Here is a 27,478-nt window from a genome sequence, read left to right as displayed (position 1 = left end):
TGGTGGTTACAAAGGAATACCTAAATGATCATTCATTTTTTCGAACCCTTATAATTTAAAAAAATTAATTTGAAGTGAAGTACGTATTTGGAGACTTTACACTTTACTGGGAGAACATCCAATGCCCAGCATGAGCATTGGAAACGTCATTCGTGAACTCAAAATGACCGACTTGTTTCTAGTTCTACCAGGTTTCTTATGTGTCGCGACATGACGAGTGACAATAATTTACTCATTACTTATATGTAAATGAACTAATATTTAACCATTAATAAATGCATTATTAAATGCATTTTAATTTTAAGTGCACAGAGCAAATATTTTCATTGTCCCAGAAGGATGGTTGACCCCATGTTTGACTACCAATTTAGGTTAATTCTAATTGGTGATAGCACAGTGGGCAAAAGCTCCCTTTTAAAGTACTTCACAGACGGCAGATTTTCAGAGGTAATCATACATTTCATTCCAATAGATAAGTTGTATCATTGATTCTACCTTACGTACATGTTTCACGTCTTCATTTTATTCCCTGAGGTGCCATTTAGGAATCCGAGAATTATCGTTGTTTGGCATTGTTATTACTGTAGTTATTACTTAGTATTATTTTTCTTTCTTTGATCTGAATAATTAGCTAGTTGAATTCAATTCAGCTGAAGACCTCATACAGTTCTCTAGAACGATATCACATCTGGTACATCTCAACTGCTCCTATTTATCATCACCAAGGACATATGTACTTAAAATTGATAAATTGATCTACCTTATAAATATCCAATCAACTTTAATCTAACTCAGTGGATGAAGCAGCATCCTGTGCATTAGGAAATATTGTTTAACAGTCAAGTTCCTTGACTACGGAATTTGGTGGACACACGGTTAATTAGATGCATTTAAATTAAAGTAAAAAAAAAAAAAAAAACTATTTCCATTTTGACTTGATTGCATGCATTGACGTCATGTACGATTTTTATGGGTCTCAAGGCTCGAATCGGAATGGACTCAGTTCCGTTAGATTTAAATATGACCAATTGGGCAATGTGAACAAGAATCATAGGACTGAACATTCAGTTTTTTACCCTACCCCTCTTTGTGAAGACTAAATTCTGGTATTTCCAGCACTTCGCCACTCTACCACCACTCCCTTTCCTGTTTTCCTGCAGTAGGGGTGCAGAAAGTTGGTAAGTAGTGACCTTTTGCTGCGATCTGCCTTTTTTGACATCAGTCATACCTACTGCTGATTTGCCTCCTTGGCCAAGAAGTATCCTCTTGTAAGGCTTTGCCTCTTTGGCCAAATATTTTCTCTCAAGGCTGGGCCCAATGTCGTGGTTAAACGAACATTATCTCTCAATTTTTCAAAGATTTGAGCGAGAAGGAAAGAAAAATTACTTTGGACAATTGTTTCTCATATCTGTGTAGTTATCCTAATCCTAGGATCACAAGAACGGGCATCTTCTGCACTATTTTCTCTGCTATGGACAATTGGTTTAGTAATAATTAATTACTACGTAATAATTACTTAATTACGTAAGGTAGCAATTATCATCAATTAAGAGAAGAGAAACTTCTGAAGTATTTGAATGTTCAAATTTTTAGTTGTAGGTCACAGTGTAATTAAGAAACCAAGTAAAGGTGTTGTCAGATTAATTGACATTTGTTTCCTTTTGATTTGCAGGCGCTGACAACAAATTTACGCCTCTGCACAGAGCGTTGCTTGCTACTATCCACCCTGAAAATATCTGTCTCATGATCACATTGTAAATAAACCACTTACCAGTTATGATCCGCGACCTTCATGTGGTTGTGATTACCTACTGTGTGGCTAAAAATTAAACTGTTACAAGGTTTGAAAGTATCTAAAAACCTATCCAAGCTTAAGTTAGTTTGACACCTTGCTTCTGAGAGAGTCTGATGTTTTCATGTGGATAATAGTGACATAAAAACGCCAGTGAACCATAAGTAAACAAATGTCAATTGGATTGCATTTTGCTAAAATGAACCAGGAGCATTGCCATGTTGCTTGATTGTGCAACTCCACCCTCAGCAATGAAACTACTGTAATCATGCAAATATCGACGGTGAAACTACCAAACCACGTATCTCGTTTGCGGTGTTTAAAAATCTACGCTCACATTTTATTTTTTTGAAGTAGACCAAATCAATATCATTCCTTGAAATTTTCCCGGAATTTTTTCCGCACAAAGAGGAAAAATCACAGAAATTTTCAAGACTGGATGTTAAGTAGTTTTTCATTTAAAAAATAAAGTATGACAGGAAGTCTGCGACGTCGCAAATCGAGATACGTGGTTTGGTAGTTTCACCGTCGATATATGGAATTTACATGGTAATTTTTGTCTGTAATTTACAGTTTTTAGTGTGTAAAATATAAACTGTCATGGATGATTAGATTTTTCTTCAAAGACAAAAGTAGTTGCACAACTTCACCAACACTGTAATGCTCTTGGTTCCTTTTTGCTAAATCCAATCCAATTTATCTGACGATACTTCACAGTATAAGGTCACTAATGCCATTAATAACTTTGGCCTAATGACAAGATCATCTTTACCGACCGAGTGCATCATTTATGTATTTTTTAAGTAATTTGGTTTTTTTCTCAGCTGTAATGTATGTTTTTACCTTATTTCCACAGGTCTCTGATCCAACTGTTGGGGTAGATTTCTTCGCTAGACTAATTGAAGTTCAAAATGGTGCAAAAATAAAGTTACAGTTATGGGATACTGCAGGCCAAGAAAGGTTTCGGTGAGTTTTTTGTGTAAGTTACCTATGTACAGAATTTGTTCTAGCTAAGTAAGCTAGCATTTGCCTCCCGTTGTGTAGTGGAGCTCTTGCTTTATGATGAAATGATCTTGGTCCCGGCTTCGATTCCTCGCCAGGTCACCCTAGTTTGATGGTCTTAAACAACGATTACCTACGGCTGGCTTGATTAGGGACTAAGGGGAGATGGGATTTTAGGGACTGCAAACGTGAGATTATCCCTTCAGGGATATTTGAAGTGAAAAAAAAAAAGAAATTTACATTGATTTACTGTCTGGTAATGAGGAACGTTTCAAAAATTAATGAATTATGCAGGATAGTGTTGCTCCAGGCAACTTGTTCCAAGAAATTTGATGCCTAAATCAACCTTGCGTATGCTTTCACCAACAGTAAACAAATTTTCCATACAAAGTACTACATGGTGCAGAAGGAGTAATTTCAGCAAAAAAATTTCCACAATGGAAGACATTTTGACAAATGAATAAGCGCAGTCAAGGTATTGACTGTGCAACTCGTCCGAATGACTCCTGCCGGAGTGTGCCTACATTTTAAAAAAAATGAAGATATTTTTCCAAGTATAACTCATCCAAAGTATATGTTCTTCATTTTCAGTTCCATAACCAAGTGTTACTACCGAAATTCAGTTGGTGCTCTTTTAGTTTACGATGTCTGCAACCGGACGAGTTTTGAAAATATACCCCTATGGATGGCGGAAGCCAAGAATCACATTGAACCTCATCGGCCTGTTTTTGCATTAGTTGGTTGTAAGTTGGATTTAGTCAAAACAGGAACTCCACGCCAGGTTTCTGAAGAAGAAGTCAGAGAATTTGCAATGCAATATGATTTATTCCATATAGAGACATCAGCAAAAACAGGGTACAATGCTGAAAAAGCATTCGCTGTAGTAGCTCAAGAGGTGAGTGTTTTCAGTTCGATGGAATTAAATTTCATTTGTAGGAGAAAATATGGAAGGTTGAAAACCTTTGATATTTCATTCACAGAGTCTTTTTAAAGATGAAGACCACTTTAGTCCACTAGCCATGTCATGTTCATCCAACCCTCAACTCCTTCGCTCAAAAGGTTCATCCATTGTTCTTGTACTCATCACATTTTTCTTCCTTTTTTTTTAAGTTCAACTTTGCTCCAGTTCCTTGTTTTGAATTATTTTTAATCGAAAACATACCCATCAACTTAATGACTTGATAAGGTGATAGACAGAGATACAGAAGACTCAAATGCTTCTAATCTAGAAACAGTTCTTTTGATAAATTTCAGTCCAACTTTAAAAACCCACCTCCAGTCTTCTGTCCATATTGGCAAATCCTTACCTGTAAATTCCTATTCCTCCTATTTTTTTTTAATTTTAATTCTAAGCAAAGCAAAGTGCTTCAGTACAAAACAGTTTCTTTACTGATGTTGCCCCCCCCCCCCCCCCCCCCCCCCTCCTCCTCCTCCTCTTTATAAAATATGGGAAATCAAGTCCAGTTCTCAACCAAAAAAATTGCTATCTAGGGGTATAAAAATCGGTTTGCGGTAAACCCCTTGAAAAACCTTGAATCTTTTTATCTAATTTCGGACTATCAAAAGTCCTCGAACAATGAAAAACGTTGGCACATATTGCATTTATAATGACTTGAACTTGGAAATGTGCAAATAATCTTTTGATCATGGGTGTTCTATTGGCTGTCAGCTCATCAGCTGATCAAAATGCTCCATCACCCATGAGGTTCCAGGTTTTCTATTTTTTAGTCAAAAAGTATCTGAATGGAAATCATGGAAAAGTCTTATAATTCATGCAAAATTGAGCAATGCCTTGATTTTTTAGGAAAGCCCAAGTGACCAAAACTTGTGAGCCTTAGTACGACTTTCAAAGCTCTCAAGTTGTAAACACTTGAGCCTCTTTAAATGTAAAGAACTTGAGCAAGCTAGCAAGAGCCAAGCTCATATATTTCCATTTTCTTCATATGCTCCGCAGCTAATTATACATGGTGTCTAAGGGTTTTATAGCCATACTGCAGGAGCGTGTTCTGTGGGTAAAGTAAGGCATTTTTATTGCATCAAGCAAGATGATAGCACGCTCCTGCAGTAGGGCTATTCAACTCTGGAACACCCTGTATAGATTGAAGAGTTAAAAAAATTTCTCTGTATTTTCATTTGCAGATTTACAGTCGTATCCAGAATGGAGAATACAAAGTCGAAGAGGGGTGGGATGGCATAAAACCTGGCTTTGTCGGTCTAAACACTAGAACAACAGATTATAACTACTTGGAAGCGGAAGCTGCGAGAGCAAGCTTTTGTTGCTAGCTCCTAAGAACTGTCCTTTTCAAATCTGACCTCTTCATGTAGGTATTTGCTTTTACTTATGTACAATGTAAACATGAAAGAAAAATCAAGCAATTGCGCGATGCATTTTCTGAGGTGTCTCATGTTGTAACATCTGAGAGGCAAAATTCTGTGATCTCGGCAATTCTCAGATTTTTTTTTTGGTTTTGGTGATGAAGAATAATGTATCTCTTTTTTGTAATCGAACCCGTTTATTCAAAAGAAGACTTTTTACAAGAAGAGATTGAAGGTAGAACGTATCTGTATAAGATAAGGATTAGGTATCAGAATTGTAGTTTTGAGACTGGGATGAAGTTGATGCTCGTGCAATCCTCAATATCTTTGGCTATTAATGAAAGAAGTTGAAAAACTTGTAAAATTCAAAATGAAATCACCTAAAAAACTGTTAATACCTATATCCTAATGAGAAAAGCCTTTTTGCTCTTTTTAAATGTAAAAATGCCACCTTGCAATTTTACAAGGTTTTTCATCTCTTTATTTCAGTAAATTTTACCAAATATTTGTCATTAATTTTTTGTACTAGAATTTTAGTTTTTCATATCGCATATTTTGCAGTTACTGCTGTATCTACCATCAATATGAGCAATTCTTACATTTCAACAAAATTTTGACGCCAATTTTTTTTAATGTAAATTTCATACAAATTTTTACTGAAGAAAGAACAGAAAAGGTTTCTGAACTTGCGCATGGTAATAATTTTTTAAATTCCAAATTCAACTGTTAATGATATTCTATGAGGCTTCCACCCTTGTCAATAGTATTCTAGGTCAAAGATTAAGTCAATCCCTACCAAACTGTAATGTGGTTGCAATAATAATACTTGCAGTGAGCAATCGAATCAACCAAATTCAATTTAAGTTTGCCCAATTGAACCTAAAATGTCAAATGAAATGTTTAGAAATTTCCTCACTAGGAAAGTATTGAGGAAGGTACACCGTGGGTTTGTTCTACTTGAGTCAACCAATCCCTAGTCAATAAACTCAGGTTTATTACCAAGTTTGTTTGAATCAACTTTTTTACCTGGTTGTGCATTCAACTGTGCACAAAATACTTATTATTCAAAAGGAAGTACTCTAAAAGTTATGCAGGCACAAGAGAGCTTGCAGTCTCATTTCACATTTTTAAGTCCCAGAAGTTTTTTGTACAATATAACTGTATGCAGGGAAAAGGACCTTCTTGAACACCAGAGAAATTTCCATAAGAGAGATTTTTGTCAGGAAGTTAGGTCGAATAATCATACTTTAAGATTTGAATGAAAAACTCTCTCGTGTCCCAAAAAATGTGCAAGTGGTTTTAAGTAGTTCATTTTTGTGCAAACAGAGAGATTATAGTTGCATTCTAATCCGGCATTACAGTTCTTTAAACATGGATTTTGAAACTTTAAATTGCTTCCTTTAAAAAAGGCCTTTTTGTAACAGTGAACTTCAAACTCTCATGAATCTGGTCCAGTTGAGTATTTCTAAATAGTTTCTGTCTCAAATTGCTCATAGAACTCTTCTTGTACTCTGGTATCAATAGCTTAAGTTTTAGTTTTTGTGGGCTCAAGTCCCTTTTCATGTGGATGGTCTCTCCAACGATTTGTTGCAAAGGCAGTGTTGAGTATTGTAACAGTAGGATAATGGAATCCACCAAAGAAAGACTAAAAAGAAATAGTATTTCAGGCTTTGTTCGTAACCTGAAACAAAGCTTGGCCAATATTTTTTCGCATCCGTAAATCTTTGTCATTTAATTGAGGAATAAAAAACAAAAAACCGCAAAAAATTGGTTTCTGTCACATTGGCTTTGACCGAAAACTCTATTTTAACCATGTCAGACAACCGAAGCGTCAGAAAATTAGTGGTTGGGTAATCGACATACTCCGTTATATTTTTCCTGTGTGCGTTAAACTGCAACAATAATCAAATATTTAATTTTTTTTTTTAAATATTATCTTCATTATATATTTTTTTTATTTAAATATTTTTTATTACTTTTATTTTACTTTAACAGTTTGAGAAATTTCCATAAGATTTTTTTTACTGGCACATTGTACACCTAGCTTCATGTTTGAGTACAAAAAAAGCAGTTTTGTATATTTCTCTTTCTCTAACATACTTAAAATGTAACCATTTGATGAACATATGCCTGGCAGAACAATTCAACCTATTTGCCAATTTAATGTAAATGTACTTCTTCGCGAAGCATAGGCAGGAAATCGCCTCTTTATCACAACCCTGCTCTACTGCCTCAATGATTGTGAGGCACCTAGTTATGGAGATGTACATGACTTGCAAATCAAGCTATTTTTATTTGAGTCAAAATACGTCAATGAAAATAAAATCCAGAAAACGATCAATTAGATAACTTTTCTCAAAAAGTGAATGAACTACATTTTGAAATAAGGAACTACTTTTTTTGGCTCATCCATAAAACCACCCATCTGTTGAAGAAAGTAATGGCATTTATGGTGTTTCTAAACGTAACCAGACATTGTAGTTCCTCATTGCAGGAGGTTTTTTTTTCTTTTTTGGTAACTTACCATTTTAAGCATCTGAAAAATGATGAAATTATAAGTTTCATTTCACTTTTAATGTAGTCAATTTTTTTACTGTTACTTCAAGAAGGTTATAAAAGTATACCCATTATTTACTATTTAAGTGTACATTTAACAATGAGTTTCAGTCTGGATTAGGACTTCTCTCTGCACACTTCTTGACCAGCAATTTAGTTTTAAAGTTTTGGAGTGTATAACCCTGCTATGCCAGCAGAAAATTTAGTCTGGTGCAAGTTTGTCTGCAAAATTTAGTCTTAATGCAAAAAACAAAAATTAAATAATAAAAAATCCGAAAAATATGTATCAAATGCCCAAAAGTAATGAAGCCATCTGATGAAGTTAAGTAAAAATCAGTGTCCTAATGACACTCCTTAATTTTTCTTATTGGAGAAAGTTTCAGCCTTCAAATATGCATTGTCAATTCGGGTAATTTTACTCAACTCATCCAATTTATTATTTATTCTTCAAATTGATTCTTAAAATCAAGCAAAATCTCTTCCAAATGGAGCTCTTGCATGCCCCAGGAATTGGAGATTTAAGTACTGTTTCTCATGTAAAATTTGATTGCCGTGATTTAGGCTGTAAAGACCCAAAACAAAGTGGCAACATTGCTAATGTATTTGTTCTCTATGTATGAAAGGAGAGTTTAACGGGACATTTCTCACTGTAACGTAAATGTCAAGTTTAGAGGAAACCTGTGGCACCATCATGTTTCTCGCAAAATTTTACTCACGGATGAGTACTAAAATTTCTAATTCCTGTGGCATGTGTTAGCTCCACTCATCTGTTTGCCCTTATCAGATTTGATATTAGGTAACGAAAATTATTTTCTAATACATACTGGCTCTAGAATCTAGAGCAGTGATTTTCAATGGAGCACTACAACAATTATTTTTTAGAAGCCGTTTACCACTTTGGAATGTCAGGTTAGGAGGCATTACTGTTAATTGTACATCTAAATATTTGTTGTTTCTTTAGCTTTTTTAATGTTTTTTAGTCATACCTTTACTCTCACTCATTTGTTATCATAAAGAACAAAAAAAAAAAAAAAAATAAAAAAAAAATATAAAGTGAAATTTGTGTTATTTTCTCAGGTTCCATGCAATAGCATAAACAAAGCTTTGAAAATGACGTGAGGTTATAGTAAAGGGGCTACCCTTTGTAATGTGCCCCTCCAAAGGCAACAAGTATAAAATGAAAGTGCTATAATACATCACTGTTGGTAGTAAAATAACATATGTATATTCATTTGGAATATTGCAAATTTTTTGTCATACTTTGTTTTTCTCAAGGAAAATGATTTCTTAATGTTTTTACGAATTTTCCTCCACCATACAAAAAATATCGTATCAAAAGTTCAAACAATAATGTACCTTTGCTTTTCTCTCTTTAAGAAAATTGTACGATAGTGGGGGTTGTGAAACATTGCCATTAATATTCAAACTTTCATAATTGATGTAAAGTCTTTTTACCCAAATAGGGGATACTTGAATTGAATACTTAAGTGCGAAAAATCAATGCATTTTTCTTCAGAAGACCTCAATTTCACACCCCCCCCCCCCCCCCCCCCTTACCGAGATGTTTTTATCAGTATTCAATCATATCTGAAGACTGAAATCAATAATCTAATAAGGTTAATGAAGTCATAGGTAACCCTAAGAACTATCTGTAAACAATAATCGAGAACTCATATGTTCCCTGAGAGAATCGGAAGCGGAAAGTGCAAACTTGAAAAAGAGGTGAAAACCGGAGAAGGGAAATGAAAACCAGAAGTTGAAGATCAAAACCGGTAACAGGAAGTAAAAATCGTAAATGAAAGATGAAAAGGGGAAGGTTAAAACCGGAAAAAGGAAGTAAAACCCGGAGGTCTAAGGTCAAAAGTGGAACAGGAAAAGGAAATTAACAACCGGCACTTGAATGTGAAAAGCGGAAATGAGAAGGAACCGAAATTGTAAGATGAAGACCAAAGATTACCAAGGACTCCAGATACCGCACGCCGCGCCGTAGACTTGCCGTAGGAAAGAAGCGGACCCCCAGTCGCCTGCAGCGCCGCAGGGCAGGCAACCTGTGTAGCAGTATGCCATACTTTAGCCCACTTGTAATGGAAGTGCATGGGAAATTGCACTTCGAATGTGCAGATTATGAACGACAAATTCCGAAAATTGTTCATTTTAGTCACTAGTCATGGTAAATGGACTCAGAAAATTGAGCAGAGATATTTGCAATAATTTTTTTTTCTTTCTTTTTTTTGGGGTTTTTCGGCATTTTTTAACGATTTAAAACATAAGAAAATTTAATACAGTGAATCTTCATATAGAAACATAGAAACTTTAAAAATTCAAAAAGCAACCCCCATTTTTTTAGACATGGCTAAAAAGAACTTAAAAAGACAGGAAAAATGACGCAAATAAAATTAAAATCGGTTAACTCGTTCAAAAGTTACAGCCGGTCAAAATTTTAAATTGACCACTTTTCAAAAAATCGCTGTTGAGCTCCAAATTATCGAAAAATTACAAACAAACCAGGACTGAAAAATTTGAAAAAAAGCCTTTTAGGAGAAGGAAAAACAACTGATGTTGTCACAAGTTTGGATGGTATTGTTTCAAAGTAAAATTTCGGAAAATTCAACGTGGCGGCAAATTTGAGGAAACGCGAAAAATGAAAATTCCAGAAACCGTTATCTTTCAAATACCCTTTAGTTTAACGAAATCAGAGGTATCAACTTGTATTCCTTTATTTGGCTAACAAAGTAGGTAAGTTATAGGAATAGCAGGATGAATAGAGAAATGTAAATTTGTTATTGCAAAGTACTAAAGACTTTATGCGAGGTCGAAATGGAGTGCATATAGTTTTTTGTTTCTTTCTTATTCAAGGAATCCTTAAACGTAGGAAGAAGTGGTCACAGGCGCTCGTTGAGGGTGGGGAGGAATACCAATTGTGGGTAACCTGATATAAGGACGTACATCTTTATTTTCACATGCTCCCTGAGAAGGAAGGAGTTGAGAGGATCGTAAGGCTCGTCGCAAAGTATAAATAGGTTTAAAATGCGACGCATGACTTATCCAAAGACATCTGTTACAGGAGACGTTTCGCACGACGACCGGTATCACGTCACGTGACGTCAGTTAGGACGTAAAAACTAGTGGACTACCCCACGTAAACTTACACTCCCTCGGAAGAGCTCTTTGGAGTTGGTTTTTTATTACCTGAGGGCCTCGGGTCCACGGTTGCAAAATTTCGAGGGAAGATAAAATCTTGAAATAGAAGGTAGGTATCGATAAGGGCCGTTCTGGGGCCCACTATAGCTGAATTTCCTCATCTCTAGGTACGATTTTTTCTCTTTGACGGTTTTTTGTTATGCTAGTCGTTTTGGACACTTTCTGCTCCCACTTCGGGAAATACACTCTCCTACCCGTGGTGGATGCGCGGGTTAGGTACTTCATTAAAGGAAAAAACGACTGATTTCGTTTTGCTCTTGTCAAAATACCGCCAGATACCGCGATTTTCGCTCAAATCTATCGACAAAAACCGGTGTCAATTTTCGGTCCACTTGAACTTTAAGCGACCGCCATTTTGAAACAGTTTAAGGTATTGACTTCGGGTTCGCTCGAAAAGTTGACTTTTTTATGCTCTTTCGAACGAAATATCACAAGGAGGGTCTTCCCATTAGACAAAATATTGAGGTTCATTACCCCCCTCCCCAATAGAGAGAGCCGCCCCGAAAATTTTAGGTGGACGGGGCAAAATGTAGCTTCCTTTCACCTAGGAACATCTCCCAAGTTTCAAATATTCACCTTAATCATAGAAAAAGTCAGAAGGGGTGAAAGGGACCTTTCTGGCTCGTTTCTCTTCGAGAAAATAAAAGAGGAGCGGGAATGTTGGAGCATTGCAATGGATATATGCGTGGATTTGTACTTTGACCGTTTATGAATGATCTGAAAATTACAGTTTTTGCAGTACCTACCTAGACATTCTTTCACAACGGATGATTTAATAATTTATAATAAACCTATCGCAACGGTAATTGCTAAAATCTAATGGAATGTCCTGATTACTCATATTTTCTAGAAAGAAGAAAAAAATAAGATAATGAATGGTGATTATCAACACAAGTAGGTGTATACACAGCATAAATTTTAATTAATTGCAATTAGGTATATGGTGCAATTATGGTAGTAATGATACTGTGCCGGAGTGTTGTGCACGTTGCCTATTCACTGATTGAAGGGGCTCCTCTTTACTTTGTAATGCAATTCAATTAAGTTGCAGTTTTTTTTCATCGCAAGTTACCTATCTCTCTCGCACATGGCATCTATTTTATTAATCGTTCAAAATCGGCGTTTATTGACCAAATGATGTGAACCTATTGCAATTATCGTAAAAAAAAATCAGAATTTATTGCTTTAAATTGCAAAATTATTTCAATATTTTATTGCTTTTCTGTGCTGTACTTGGGTACCTAGCTTAGAAGGGCCCATTCTCTATCATTTGGCGCAAAGAGCACTTACTTACTTAAATATTCCAAAAATTGACGACAGTTTTAAGTTTGAGGACGGAAATCGGGGAATTTGAGGAGACCGCTGTCACCGTTTGCTATTGGTGTTGCCAGTCGTATGGGAATAATTCACTCCAAACGCTTATAAAAGCATCACTAATACTTTTGGTCTGGTTTGACCAAATTTTCTTCGGGGGATTGGAAAGTGTTCATTCTACACCCAAACCTGTGCCTAATTCAATACTTTTCATCCCCAAACCTGTTATTTTGCTGCATTTCGAGCGCACCTGCAATGATTTATTCTGAAATTTTATGAAATTTCGTGAAACTTAAAAAATGTCAAAGTTTCTTATGGAATTCTCGGATAATTGGTTCGGGTTGCACACATGCGGCCTTGCAAAATCGTTGAAATATCATGGAAATAAGTACATGAAATTTCACTTTTCAGCGAAATGGATCATCACTCCTTAAAATTCCATTATGCATCTATGTTACTGCCTCATCACGACGCGACGGTTCAAGTTCGATAGATCGATCGTTCCCAATCTAAACGCACGATCGAAGATTTCCCGATCATCGATTGTTCGATTATCACTCCTTCGAATACACCCCTCCGCCATGGGCTGCGGACGCCGTGGGTGGGTGTGGACGCTGCGGCGCGGCGGTTAGGCGTCGGGACGCTGGGGGTTGCGTCGATCTCATCGGTCCGCGGGTGGTTGGTGCTGGTGGCGTGGCGAGGTGAGGGAAAATTATGTCGTCGGGGCTCGGGGTGTGTAAGAGGGGTGGGGATGGAGAGAGAGGTGGGTGGGTGGCAGGCATCGCGACGCGGTTCGCAGGGGCGGCAGGGCGGAGGGGGATGGCGTCGATTGAAGGGACGCTCGCTAGGGGACGCGTGTTTCCGTGTTTTCGTCTCTCGGTTCAGTCACTCAGTGTTCCAGGCGCCCTCCTACCATAGTGCTTTGACCGTCACGTTTTTTTCCCGTTCTTACAATGGATTATTATCTCGTCGTACCCGATCGTATTCCAATTAGCATCTATTATTATTCAATTACTATATCCCTTTAATAGTCTGTTCGGTTCGTCGTGTCGCTGCTAGTTGTCGAAATACTCGGTTGACACCAAAATAAGTGTGGCAGGCTGCAAGATTTGAAGCAGGTTTGTGTACAGTACTTAGTCCACAGGAGTACTCTCTTTACCAGACGAGTTTTTGGTCGTAGCGCGGAACAATGAAAATATTAAGTAAAATGAAATTGCGATTTATTGCAATTATTTTATTCTTACCATGAATTCGCAATATTTTTGCATCATTTGGTCATTAAACGCCGATTTTAAAACAATCAACAAAGCGAAGTTTCATGTGTCAGAAAGACAGGCAATGTGGAATGTAATGAAGAAATGCAATAAAAATTGCTATTTATTTCAATTTTATTGCAATACATTCCGATAAGAAGCGCTCCTTCAATTAGTAGATAGGCAACATACACCAAACTCCGATGTAGTAGCAATGATTTTACCGCGTATTCACAATTATTGCAATCCGTGCTACTTTGGTGATAGGTATACTGGTTCCATAATTATATTGTTGACTAAGGTTCAAAAGACATCTCCGGCTTGAGATGTTGTGCGGATTATAAAACGTGTGTCGGTGGTGAAAATGATCAAACACACGTTTCTCGATTTTCGACGTTGCGGGATTTCCTGTTGATTGCCGAAGTGCGGAACCAAGTATCTCCGTTTATGACGTTGGAGACTTCCTGTCATAATTTTTTCCTCCTTTAGCAAAACTATAGTCAACGGAATTTCTTGAAAACCCCCTTTATTTTTTTTCTGTTAGCAGAATATTCTGTTTGCATTTCAAGACTAACGAAGATATTAGTGGATATGATTGAAATTACTCAAGTGACACAGGTTGCACTCAAGTCCAATGTTACAAGGTAAAATTATCGAGTTGGTATAGGAGTGTTTTCTAGGTTGCCTACTCACTAATTGAAGGGACTCTTATTGAAAGTTATTACATTGAATTGTAGAGTTCCAATTTTTTTTTTTTTTTGCATTGCAAATTGCGTAGGTAGGTGATCCTTACTTATCACACGTGGCACACATTTTATCGATTGTCCAAAATCGGCATTTATTGACCAAATGATGTAGAAATATTCCCATATCATGGAAAAAAATGACAATTTCATCGGGTAAAATTGTGAAATTTTACGCGAAATATTCTATGAAATGTTTAAAAATATATGAGAGGTAATACATATTATCTGAAATTGTGGATCGTCAGTTCACACTGAACAATTAGGATCAAAACGCGGTCAAAATTTTCTATTCGCTGCAACTCGTGGCAGTTTTGCTTCTTTCGAAAAAAAAGAAGAAAGAAATGAGTAAAAATTCCAAATCTACAACTGGACGAAAAAATAAGGATATTTTGTGTTGTTTGGTGTTTTTTTCAGTGCGAGTGCGCCCCTTAAATAAATTTTTCATACTTTCTAAAACTGTCGTAGAAAAGAGCCTTCGTGAAATGAAAGATTTCACCGAAATGTCCAATGTCTTATAAGATGCTTCGTTTCACGCCATCCGAAAGAGGAAGGGCGGGTGTGTTTAGGTACGCGAGATTCATTTCTTCCCCCAAGAACGTAACTAAATCAATGGTGCCAAATTTCCACTTGAGAATTTCAAATTGAATTTTTCTCTGAGTTTTCTCCTGATCTTACCTATACGAAAATCAGAGCAATTTTAGAGGGAAATATGGCCGGTACATTCTTGAAAAAAATTGAATTTCTTGCGTTAATTTTACAATCTTGGAATGGAGTTACTTCTTCGGTATAGGAAACAACGAAGTGAAAGGTTCGGATCGATCATTCGGTGAAATTAATTCCAATTTTATCCAAGATCAAGATGAAGTACCTATTCGACGATGGAGGTGGCTGGTGGCTGTGTTGGCGGGAAGGTAGTAATGGTGGTATAATTATAGGTTAAATCTATAGGGACCGTGATAAAATCAACGGGGAGCACGAGGGGTGCCGATTGGGCGCCAAAGGCTGTTCCAAGGAACTAGTCGCGTTAAGTGAGTGGTATTAGGACACGCAAAAGGGAACACAAAGAAGGCTGCTAACGACAGTTATTGATTTTCAGAAGGCCTTTGACTCCATATTTCAACCATGGTTATTGCGTTCAATAATAGTCAGGAGCTGTGAGCGTCAAAATTTTTTAGAAACACCCGGGAAGGAATCGTAAAAAAAATTCCGCCTGATGAAAGGCGAATAACTCTGCTATTCTCCTTACAAGTTGTCATATTTAGGCACCTGCCCGTAGGTAATGCTTCATAAAATATAATATGTAGTTTTAATGTTTAAAATTTTTTCTAATAATCCAAATTCATCTTCTCGGTGAGCTTCAAAGATATTGGTTCGACGACCACATGGAAAAAACTGCGCCGCGCTTTAGATATATCACCAATATACCATTGAAGGTAAAACCGTCAAATACTGTGCTAACTGTATTAATGTCTCATAACCCATTGCTCTCCTAGTAGTCCAGGCGCCTAGTAAGTGTACCTACCTGGAATTTTGGGCACACAGCTATTTTTTGGTCTACTTAATGTTTTTTGGGTCGCTGAATCCGAATCTGAAGTTTCCTTACACATGTGTGACGTGCATTCGCTGCCATAGTAAAAAAATTGCCTAAATAGGCCTTTTTTACGGTTTTGTTTGTTTGTTTGTTTGTTTGTTTGTTTGTTTTTTAAAAAAAATAGCGGCTACGTGAGAGAAAAAATCCCAGATTCAATACATGTTTTGAATACATGTTTTGAATTACACCACGTATCTCGTTTGCGGTGTTTAAAAATTTTCGCTCCCATTTTATTTTTTTGTAGGAGTACATATGAATATCATGTCTTCAAGTTTTAACGGAGTTTTCATCGCGTAAAGAGGAAAAATCATGGAGGTTTCAAAGAATTGACGTTGAGTAGCTTTTCCTTTAATAAATTAAGTATGCTAGGTAGGTTCCCATCGAGCGTATAGTATGACATTTTACCCATCGCGATATGCCTGAAAGAGCACACTTTTATCGCGCACTATGAACCAACCCCAGTCCATTTCCCCCTTTTTAAACATAATCATTTATTCGTATCAGTCCACAGTTTACAGGTCAGAAACCACGATATTTTTGGTTCAGTTGTAATTTTAACAACGTTTCCATTTGTTACAGGAATATTGAATTGAAACCCCCGATTGTATCGATGGAGAGACTGTCTTCGCACCATGCAAGACTGCTATGAAGCTTGCATTCCTTTACAGCTGGGCTGTTCTCATCTTCTTCTGCTCCAGCCCCACAGGTCCGTCGCACCTACAATAAAAGTGTTTAGCTTTTTATTTCATCTGTCATTTGAAGTGCTAGGTATTAGTTTATACATCCATCATTACATTTACATTTACATCATTCATTCATCCCCCCCCCATCATTTACATTTTTTTTCGGCCTCCTGTGGTGTAGTGGGTTGTAGCGCTGGCCCTATAACCAAGAGGTCCCGGGTTCGATTCCCGGCCAGGTGACCTGAGTATGATGGTCTCAGACAATGGTCGCCTGGGGCTGGTGGTAAGCGTGGAATTAGCCAATTAGGCTATTTGAAGCTCGATAAAAAAAAAAAAAAAAAAAAAAAACAACAACATCAACTTAGTTCGTTGGATCGTGAAAAAACCGATAGCTTCTAACTTTATAGAATCGCATCTACCTCTAAAATTGTGTGGCGATTTATCGCAATATAATCGAACAAAAAATCGTGATAAATTGAGATACAATTTCGATTTTATCGAACGCCATTTGATAGATATAAAAAGGCAACAAGATCGAAGATAATCGCTGATATGTTGATGATCCCAGCGATTTTATCGCCTGAAAATTGCAAAAATATCGCAACTCAATTTCAATATGTCACAATTTTTACATTGAAAAATTCTACTTGGGTAGCTAATGACCTCCAGTCGATCCATATACTAAAAATAAAGATATGTGTTTTGGTTTCGGGGTGCAGATAAATCATGTGCATGCCTGGAAATTCGAGTCCCGGTCAACTACACGGCTTTGACGGGAGATCTGGAGGTGCACCTCTCGGATGTTCCCTCCGAGTACACTCGGCTCCAGCTCCTCAAGTCCATCGCTCACGGATGGTCCCTTATCGGCTCCATCCCGCTCCCTGTCCAAACGCCCACGCACATCAACTCATCAGACGTTTATCAGGTCAGTCAGCACCTCAACCTATAACCCATACAGGTTGATCCAAAAGCCCCGCGCCACCAGCATCAGAACTTCTGACATCACGCCTGTAATTTTTAAACAAATTCAGACATAGAATTTGTCACCCATCCTAGGCCATAGGAAACGACTTTCGGGAATGCTCGAAATTTTACGGGGACCATACCCAGAGAAGAGGCAAGCACCCCAGGGGTTAAATATGTGTCGTGCTGTTGTGCAGGACTTTTGGATCACCCCGTAAATTAGATGCGCTGATAACCACCAAGGTAAGTGGTAACCACATCACACAGTATTTCCGCCGAAAATACGGGATTGGTTAGGGGGGGGGGGGGCTGTAGGAGTTTTCCAGAGGTCCATCGATTAAAATGCTGAAACCCGTCAACTTTAGTTTTACGTAAGCTTCCCTTTGAAGCCAAAAGCATTAAAATCTGCGCCGAGGCCGAGACATCGTGACCTCTCGTAGATTCGGGCCTCGAATAGCTATCTGAGACAACTCGTTGGGGACAGGAGGCGCACCGGTTTTGAAGCGGCACACTTACAAATCTATCAGTATAGTGAAGTTGACTATAATGAAAAAGCACGAAAAATTTGTATTGCTTCATCTAAGAGCGCTCAACGGGCTGCATTCGCAGTATTTTTCACAATTTTTTCCTGATACTTGGAAATGGTAGATACCTAAATAAATTTTAATGTGAGAAAATCTGCCGCCTTATGTGAAGGCGGAATTTCCCTTTTAAACACATGTATTATAGCAGATTAAGTAATTTGGGCATACTTCCTCTAACAATCGTTCATTTTAGAAATCAAGGATATTATCATATGCTTAGTTTTCTCAAATATGAAATTCACAAAATTTCAGACACCCGCACATTCTCTTCTAAATTTTAAACATGTTAAATTTCCATTGATTTAGGGGGGAAGAAGGGTGCTCGAGAGTCATGAGGATCTGAGTGACGCCAGTCATCAATACATACATAGTAAGAGAATGAAGACAAAGGTTGATTTATTTTCAAGTGCGTTTAAGAACTGGACGTATTGATTTCGAATAACAGGTGCTCACAATTCAACAGAAATCCTCATGATATCCGCATTTATTTCGTCGAATTACTAACATTTAATCTATCTTGGGCGATTATGCTTCCATCGCTTGGTTTGTACTCAAGTACGGATGGGACAAGTGGGCAGGGCCGGATTTACCTACTTTCCGCCCATGGGACGCCCTGTATATTGCCGCCTCTTTCTCATTCGTTTTGAAACATCAATAAAAACTATCATGTGAGCTTGCCGGACGGAGAGGGGTGCATAAGACGCGTTAACTCGTGTTGGACACATTTTTTGCGAAAGCCCTGCCAACACTACTAGCAAAAATTCACGGAACTCGGCGCGAAAGTTAAGTTCCGTAAACCTATCTCTGTGTGGACACTGGACAAGGCCTTCCATTCATAAGAAATGAACGAAGAAATAATGAAAGAACAAACATAAATGTGGTTTAATAATTTTAAGTTCAACCGCCGCGCCACCACGCTGATCGCACTATGTTTTGCGCAATGCGTGAAGTATTCCTACAGTCTTGTAGGCGCCTTGCGTTTCACGCCGCGCCGCCGACCGCTGCTGAACGCCGTGCGTTTGACGCAATGCGTGAAGTATTCATGCAGTCTTGTAGGCGCTAAGTGTTACACGTAGACCGCTGCTGACCGCGTTGTGTTTAATGCTATGCGTGAAATATTCATGCAGTCTTGTGGGCACTAATATGTATTACATGCCGACCGCCACGCCGAGAGGGCTTACCCTTTTCATCTCAAGTCCTCGCGTCATCATCGCTCTCTGCGCCGCGCCGCTCCAGGCCAAATTGCGTGTTTGGTTTCTCTCATAACATCGACTCATTGAAGGTGCTGTCTCTTGTATCACCGCAAAATGACAAAAGTAGAAATTACTATACTCTCAGGGAATGAAAGATTTTGTCGCCTTTTCTCGTTTGTAATTTTTTTTCATACCTATACATTTAAAACAATTTCAAAATTTGCCGCCCCCTAAATTTGCAGCCATGGGCCGTTGCCCGTGTGGCCACCCTCTAAATCCGGCCCTGCAAGTAGGTAAAGTGTAACGGCTCGGCGGTCTGACAGGAATGCCTTCAGATATTTGTGTAGGCAATACCGCATTGCTCTCCTGTTAAAATAGTCGCATCACTCCATTCGATCGATCAGCTGCCCGGTTATGAAACTATGTCGGCAGAATAAGACAAGAAATGTCCTATCTTAAATCATGCCGCAACTGCAGAGATCAAATCGTTGTCGATTGGTTCACGTCCTCCTTTTTCGACCGATTCGTGTCGATCGAATCCATACTCTCTTTTTACTGTTTCACCATGACATTCTATTTTTTCCACTAATTCTCAATAATGGGCTCGGTAACTTTTAATTTCAGATGGTAGTGGTAAAGTTCCCGTGCGGAGTCATCACCCAAGGAGGAAAGTACGGGGTTCGACTCCGTATTGACGAGGCGGATCATAGCACGTCCAACTCCGTGCTTCCGGCCAATGAGTTCAGAGCCCAAGTGCCTTCTTTCCCGACTGCTCAATACCCTGGAGATGAACACGCCGACTCGGAGGACGTAAGTGCCAAAAGTTGCCAGATTATGTGAACAAATCTGGATATTTTACATTGAGTTGGATGGGGATGTGTGGTAAATTTTCAGCATAATCTGGGAACAACTTTAGTGTCCTTGTCCCTCCTCCATCGTCAGGATTCGCAATTACAGCATTGATTGCTGCAGTCGGGGTTTTTTTTTGTTGAAAAGAGTGTCTGACTGCGTACGTATGGACTGAAGCGTCCAGCCCACCTTCAAACTAGGGGCTTCAAAGAGGCTCATCGATGGAACTGTTGACTGTTGTCTTTCAAAGATCGTCGGGCCGACGATCTTTGAGGGTAACCGATGTGTTCGGGACACATTACAGATCAGATGTTGAAATTTTCGAGGAATTTTGTGCAGAAATGGCCGAGAAATTAAAGAAATAATGCTAGTTTGAGAGCCCCAGTTTGCTTGTGGGCTGGACGCTTGAGCTATGAAAGGTGCTCATCGAGTGGTATAGCCGCGACTGTTGCGAGGTATAGCCAATGAGCAGTGCTGATTGGCGGAACGGGTGGCTTGCCGCCACATACTTAAGGAAGATGAAGGAACAATCAAACCACGAAAAATTGAGATTCATTCAGAAATTTTTGATGTACGGAATCTATGAAAAATAAATAATATGGTAAAAGAGGAGTTATAAGGGCCGTTTTTTGGGCCTATCCTAGCTAAATTTCCTGAACTCTACAATTTTTGGCCCATTGACCGTCATGATTTGGTCATTTCCAGGCACGGTTGGGTCTATTACCGACCTGCACATTTCCTTATAAGGATAAAATCCGGTTTTTACACGTCTAACACTGGCTCAAGCAAAGGTCTGAAGGCCGATTTTGGCGAAAAATGTGACTTTTTAATCGACCTTCCGATCCATGTTTAGGCCAGGATTAGATCCAAAAAGAGACCAAAAATCACCAAGTATATTTCGTAAAATCTAGACTTTCAACGAGCAAGGAATGGTAGAATTGAGGAAATTCAGGGTGGTTCCGATCACGGCCCTTATCGATACCCCTCGTTTTACAGATCGAAAGTAAGATAAATTCTATCATGAATCGACCCTGTTGTTTTCCAATTCTGTTCCATTCGAGTCGTTGGTTTTGACTGTCCCGTCAGCTCTCTGCTTTAAAACATCGACCCGGAGGAAAAAAAAATGAAATCTCTAAAATTTAGACCTTTGGTGGTTTTTTTTTTTTTTGAAATGAATGGAATGTATTAAACAGTAATAGAGACGCCAAATCCTTGAAAAGTCAGTCGTGAACATATGTTTTTCCGAAAAATTGACTGAATTTGAAAAACATTTATGTTTTACACTGGAGTCCCTTAATACTGAGAGTCCTGACACCCCCCCCCCCCCTCGTGGAGTCACAAACGGGAATAAAGATTACACAAATTGAAAGTTTTTCGTAATCTTTGATCGGCCCATTCTCAAATTCCTTTCTCCATTCCTTCTCTCATTCCGTCTGTTCCTTGCCGAACCCGTAATTCCCCGGTCCATTCCAGATTATAATCTTTGCAATCGGTGAAAATGCAATCTTTATTCCCATTTATGACACTGTGAAGGTCTAATATACGGGAACCAATCAGAAATGGATTCACATTGTCTCAACTCTCAGTATGAAGGGACTCTATTTTCCACAAAACATGAAAAATTTGTCATCGGGTGTCTGATTGGCTGAAAGAAAGCGCGGGAAGGTCTGGTCTGGTAGTCACGCACTTTTCCTGTTTAATGAGTACTCTTATTTTCTCTTTGAGGGCCTCCTTTAACCTTCCTTAATCGCGTATATATGACAATTTGCCATGCGTTTCGCAGGCGGAAGAGATATACGAGATGGAGGTGCGCTGGCTCGGCGCTAGCCTGACGTTGCACCCGCAGGAGATCCAGACGTATCCGGAAACACCAGTTACGGCCACGCTCATGTTCCAGACGCCGCAATGCGAGCCGGTTGTCGATTCCTTGGTTCCTGAAACATGGATCGATCTCCTGTATTGTGGACATTCGACCATCGGTTGCACGCACACCAATTCTTCGCACAGACAGGTCGGTTATTTTCGTTTTGAAATACGTGGAAAAAAATGAGGGAAAAAATATTATAAAAAATAAAACATTATCGCCAGTTTTGTTAGCTATCGAGAAACCGCAAAAAATTAATTTTTTATTCGTCCATCGATTTTTCCAAAAAGCGCCTAAAACGTCGCCAATGTACCAAAAGGAATCAGTGTTGAAAGTTTGAAGCACCAGAAGCATCAGGGTTTTTCCAAAATTAAGAAAAACAATTATTGAAGTTGGTCCTATTTGATCCTTCTTTTGGGGTTCACCTGTTTTGGTCTTACTCCGCAACAAGTTGTCCCTATCGTTTTCGGCTCGAAAAAAATGATTTGAATACACAGTAATTAAATTTAACGAAATTTGAAAAATTAAAAAAAAAAATAATAGCCTTAGAATTATGACACAAATATAAACTTGTTGATTATGAAGGTCACCATTTCAGATAACTCAATTAAAGTATTTTGTTAGTAGTCTGCCCCCTCAATTTTTTACGCTTTACCAACATTGAGTCACCAAAGAAAGCAATCAGATATGGGCTATTTAGGGAAAGTATGTTGATAAATTTTCAAGAATTCATATTCGACCCACCTTGTGTGACTGATAAGCGTGTAATAATATGTTCGTGGAGCGTACTCCTTTTCCCGTCCCTGGGTCGGGCGACGGTAAAGTCGCCGCAAAACTATATGACTTCGTGCAATTAATTATTCTTGACTCTGCTCGATTTTAATGATAATTAAAGGACATTTATTACAACAATTCAGAAAACTCGGACGATGTTAAATTTTTCACTGATATAAAAAAAAACGGATTAAAACGAACTAAAATATTCATCAAAACAAAAAATTATTTCATTCTAAAAGTAAAGTATACCTCATATCGTAATTTTTGAGGGGAAAAATAAAACTAACACTGATAGGAGGTAAAAACAGGGCCGCGAAGCGGCCCATTGATGGCGCGGAGCGCCTTCAGGGGGTTGGACCGCGTAGCGGTCAGGGGGCATAGCCCCCTAGTATTTGAGTATTTGCCTAGGCATTTGACAAAATGCCTAATTTTACTATTTGCCTGCGACATATCGATTGCAGTGTTTGAATATTTCTTTCCTCCCCCTCCCTCCCATTGGCACCAAGTTTTACGATAATCCGACGAGCAGGAACCGAGATAGCGTTTTAGGCCACGCCTGCCACCTTGGTTTTTCGAAATTAGACTAAACATTCGAATTTCATCGATGGAATGGGAGCCGATGTATCAATTTAGGCTACGTCCGCCGTCTTAAATTTTCAAATTCAGAAAATTCAACTTGAAACGCATCATACCCAAAGTTAAGCTCATTGTCAGATTCGGCTTCCTCGTGAAAAATCGATGCTATTTCATGTATAATATTTTACCATAGCATAAAGAAAAGAGGGTAATCGTAGGCGTAAAGGTTCTATCAAAGCCGGCCGGTATGCGGAAGTAGGCACAGAACCCAAACGTTTGAGCTACGCCGCCAGGCGCCGGCGCCAAGCGTTTGGTTCGTCCGTTTCCGAGAAAACAAACTTCTTCTTACTCATCAGCTGACCCACTCCGAATCACCCATGTTGCCACGTCGGACTGATATGTTAGAATCTACACGCCTACGTTAATCTCTTTCCTTCATGATATGGTGACATATGATACATGAAATTGCATCGATTTTTCACAAGGAAGCCGAATCTGAGCTTAGATTTCGGATATTATGCGTTTTAAGTGAAATTTTCTTTTATCTATTTTAAATCACTCAGGAAAATTTGCGGAAACTCATTAGAATAACAGTGTGTATTCTTTTAAAAACATTGATCAGAAATAAAACATTGACGGTATTTGAATCCATTAATCTCCGAGATAACTTGAACACGGTTGTTCTACGACTTTTTACGTATGTTGTTTTCTTCCGCATTGGTTTTCAGCAGCGACCAGCGTAGTGGCCAAAGGCCCATGGTACTAATAATAGTTTTCAAAATCAATTTTTTTCTATATTCAAAATTCCAAGGAAATGGCAGAAATGTATCAATTGTTACTAATGTTTTAACAATGTTTCTTGTCAATTGTATGCTGTCGTTAAACTAAACATCCCAGGTTTACCAGTAGGCTAGGCATGCACTATATTTGACACCATGTCAAGGCTTCAGTACTTTAGAGGGGTAATTTCTTTTTATTTTCTATTCTACATAATCTCACTTGTTCAAGTAAGTAGCCTGGGCTTATTTGTCCAATGCTAGAAGCACTTTAGCCAATCATAAAAATAATCCTAGTTTGAAAACTTTGAATTGATTCTCGACATGAAAAGAAAAAAAGAAAAAATAAATAAATAAAATGCAGTTATAAATAACAACAAAGAGACATTTAATGGATTATAAAAATTAAAATGAAGTGACTGAATTAAAGTAAAAAAATAAAAAATTGCAAGAAATAAAATAAAGTAAGTAACGGTAAAATACAGGGAAGAAATAAAGAATAAATAATCAAAGACAAATAATATTAAGTAAAGAAAAAACAATAAAGTAAACCATTAAAATTAAGTAAAGAAACAAAGGAAAAAAATTAAAATAAAGTAAATAAATAAAAAGAAATAATCAAAGAAAAATTATATTACGTAAAGAAAAAATAAAGTAAAAAACTGAAATAACGTTAAAAAATAAAATGAAATACAAAAATTAGAAAAATGAATGAACCAATCTAAGTATGTAGATTGAATATCCTGGTTTCCCGTTCAAATCGAAGCTATGTACAGGTTTTTCGGTCAAGATTCTCATCATACTGTATAGCTCAATCGTTAGGGTCTTCGGCTAGGGTATGATAGGTCCCAGGTTCCATTCCCGCGGTAGGCAAACAAAGTTGATAGGTCGGATACGACTACAGCACCTCATACAAATAATAAGTACTGTAGTCTCATTTTACTCGATTTCGAAATTTATTTACGCGATTAACCCTTTTCCACCATCCCCTAGCTGCGAACCCCGACATTGCACACCTTTGTATTCAATTTTTTTAGCTGTACGTTTTACAAGAAAATACTCCTCTTTATGGCTAAAAACACAAAATATTAGGTTCTCCTTGCTTTCATGATTGATACACTAAACATCCGGATGGGTCAGTTTACCATCTTTGAAGGTCTATCTCAGCAACGCTGTGCGGGACGTTTACGGAGGACGGCGCGCCCGCCCAGCTGTGTTGGTGCGAATTACCATCTTTGTTGTCAACGCCTACCTGATCGCAGTTTGAGGTTTCTAACCATCATACATTTGTGCTCGTAGCAAAATTGTTCTCAGGGGTCGAATCTGGGAATCCAAGATGGTAAATGTCACCTACTATCTGGCTATAAGCACCAAAGATTGTTTTCCGTGCATGGGCCAAAGTCAGTAATACACACTAACTTGGTAAAGAAAAATTAAAAAAAAATTAATCGATATTGAGACAAGACCTTACAATACTTGACGAGCTCATGGCGACGGACTTCTGCATTGAATGAAGCAGGTAACTCTGTATTCCAAGGTCTCGAAGATGTTTAACTACACTTTTTGGAGCGATCACCGTTACTGACATTGTTAGGGGCTTGATGCAAACAATGTTCAGGATCCATAATTGCTTCATTTCCGCAGCCAAGGGCAGATACTTATCTTTTCTTGGTACGTCAGCTCCAAGTTATGATTATTAGGGATGTTAACATCGACGATGTAAGCGGTGCAATCTCGCTTATCAACAAGCATTATGTCCGGCCTGTAAGCCATGATGGTTTAACATCGACGATGTAAGCGGTGCAATCTCGCTTATCAACAAGCATTATGTCCGGCCTGTGAGCCATGATAGTTTTATCAGTTAAGATCGGGTCGTCCCAATAGAGCCGGAAGCGCTGATTCTTCAGGACTGTGGTGTTATGTTTGAATTGCCCGCCACACCGGTCGAACCGTTTTAAGCAATGTCGTCTGAATAAATCTCACTTGGTTCGTCATCTCTGCATTCGTTTGTCTCATCTTTTTTTGTCTTCCCGTTTCGAGTCCACCAAATATATCATTGGCGACGAGGATTAAAAAATCGTTTTACTTATTGTCAACCAACCGCGCCGCGCCGGTCACCTTTACTCAAAGCACTTGTAGAAACCGAAATAACCGTGTCAAGCGAAGCTAACCTAGTGAACCGCGTGGCCGTGGCTACCGTGCAACCCGTCAAAGTCGAAAACCTTATCCTTAGGTACGAAAAATGAACGATCGAAATCAAGAGCTACCCAACCGGACGCTTCCTGCAACCACAGCAACGTATGTGGGAACTCTGAAACCCTTTGAAGCCAAAGTCTCCCTGTCAACATGGCTAGAAATGCTCGAGAACTTCTGCGACCTCAATGAAATCACCGAGGCATCCAGCAAACGCAAGGTACTTCTGAACTACCTATCCTTTGACGTTTACTCAGAACTAAGAACTCAATTGTTGCCTGAGAAACCATCAAGCAAATCATTTGACCAACTTGTCACACTCCTCCAAGAAACCTACGAACCAAACAAGATCCTTTTTTCCGATATTCTAAAGTTTGAATCCAGAGTTCAAGCAGAGGGCGAAACTGCTGCAGTGTATCTAACCTCTCTCAGACTTCTTGCAGACAAATGCAACTTTGGAGACAACCTCAAGAACAGGCTCCTAGTCAAATTTGTAAATGGGCTCAACTCCGTCAACCTCAAGAAAAAGTTGTGGGAGAAAAGCGACTTAACCCTGGAGGATGCCATCAAGTTTGTTCGCAACTTCGAGACAATTGCCAGCGAACTTAAACCCGCCTCAGTCAACAAAGTCAATAACCAAGTCAACCGCAGAACTAATAACAAGTCTAACTCATTTCGACCCGTTAATCGTTCATTTAATCAAAGCTCACCACCTCAACCTCAATCTAGCAACCAATTTCCAGCCACGAACTCAAATCAGCGCACCAACTATCGTCAATCAAACAATCAACGGAATTTCAACGCACGTCAACCAAACAACGGTCAACAATCACGTCAACAACCTAACCGCAGAGTCAACCCGCAAACTACCACTCAATGTTATAGATGTACAAGACTGCACAATCCTAACTACTGCCCTGCCCGGTATTGGAAATGCTTCAATTGTGGAATCCAAGGTCACACGTCCACCGCCTGCAACCAAGCCAAAGCAGTGTTGGAAGAATCCACCGATGAGGAAATCGAAGAAATCATCGTGGGAAGGATATCCAATGCTCACCTACCAATCACCAAGTCAACAAGCGACCTCCAAGTCCGCAACATTCCCTCCGCGCAATTAACCTTAGCACCGACTTCTTCTAAGTCACAATCTAACCTCTATGTGTACCGTGTAACCAACTACCCATTACTGGGAAATATAGTTATAAATGATAAAAGTGTTGAGTGCGAATTCGACTCGGGATCAGCAGTG

General features: G+C 38.6%; 2 protein-coding genes across 2 annotated transcripts in view; both read left to right on the top strand.

The window, feature by feature from the left end:
- On the top strand, positions 1-7,882 carry Rab39 (RAS oncogene family member Rab39). The gene is made up of 4 exons (XM_019052631.2): positions 1-447; positions 2,649-2,758; positions 3,386-3,689; positions 4,934-7,882. The coding sequence occupies exons 1-4, from the start codon at positions 340-342 to the stop codon at positions 5,075-5,077; spliced, it is 666 nt and encodes a 221-aa protein (XP_018908176.1). The 5' UTR covers positions 1-339; the 3' UTR covers positions 5,078-7,882.
- Positions 7,883-13,044: 5,162 nt separating this feature from the next.
- The window catches only part of gogo (thrombospondin-1 like protein golden goal), a 52,300-nt gene continuing 37,866 nt past the window's right edge, over positions 13,045-27,478 (top strand). Inside the window, exons 1-5 of the mRNA XM_019052630.2 lie at positions 13,045-13,299; positions 16,351-16,477; positions 17,174-17,379; positions 19,819-20,004; positions 21,827-22,054. Coding sequence (XP_018908175.2) covers positions 16,417-16,477; positions 17,174-17,379; positions 19,819-20,004; positions 21,827-22,054 — 681 coding nt within the window. The 5' untranslated portion in view covers positions 13,045-13,299; positions 16,351-16,416. The remainder of the gene's footprint in view (positions 13,300-16,350; positions 16,478-17,173; positions 17,380-19,818; positions 20,005-21,826; positions 22,055-27,478) is intronic.

The sequence above is a fragment of the Bemisia tabaci genome, chromosome 2 (assembly GCF_918797505.1).
Source record: "Bemisia tabaci chromosome 2, PGI_BMITA_v3".
Lineage (NCBI taxonomy): Eukaryota > Metazoa > Arthropoda > Insecta > Hemiptera > Aleyrodidae > Bemisia > Bemisia tabaci.
This window is presented reverse-complemented; position numbering and strand designations above follow the sequence as displayed.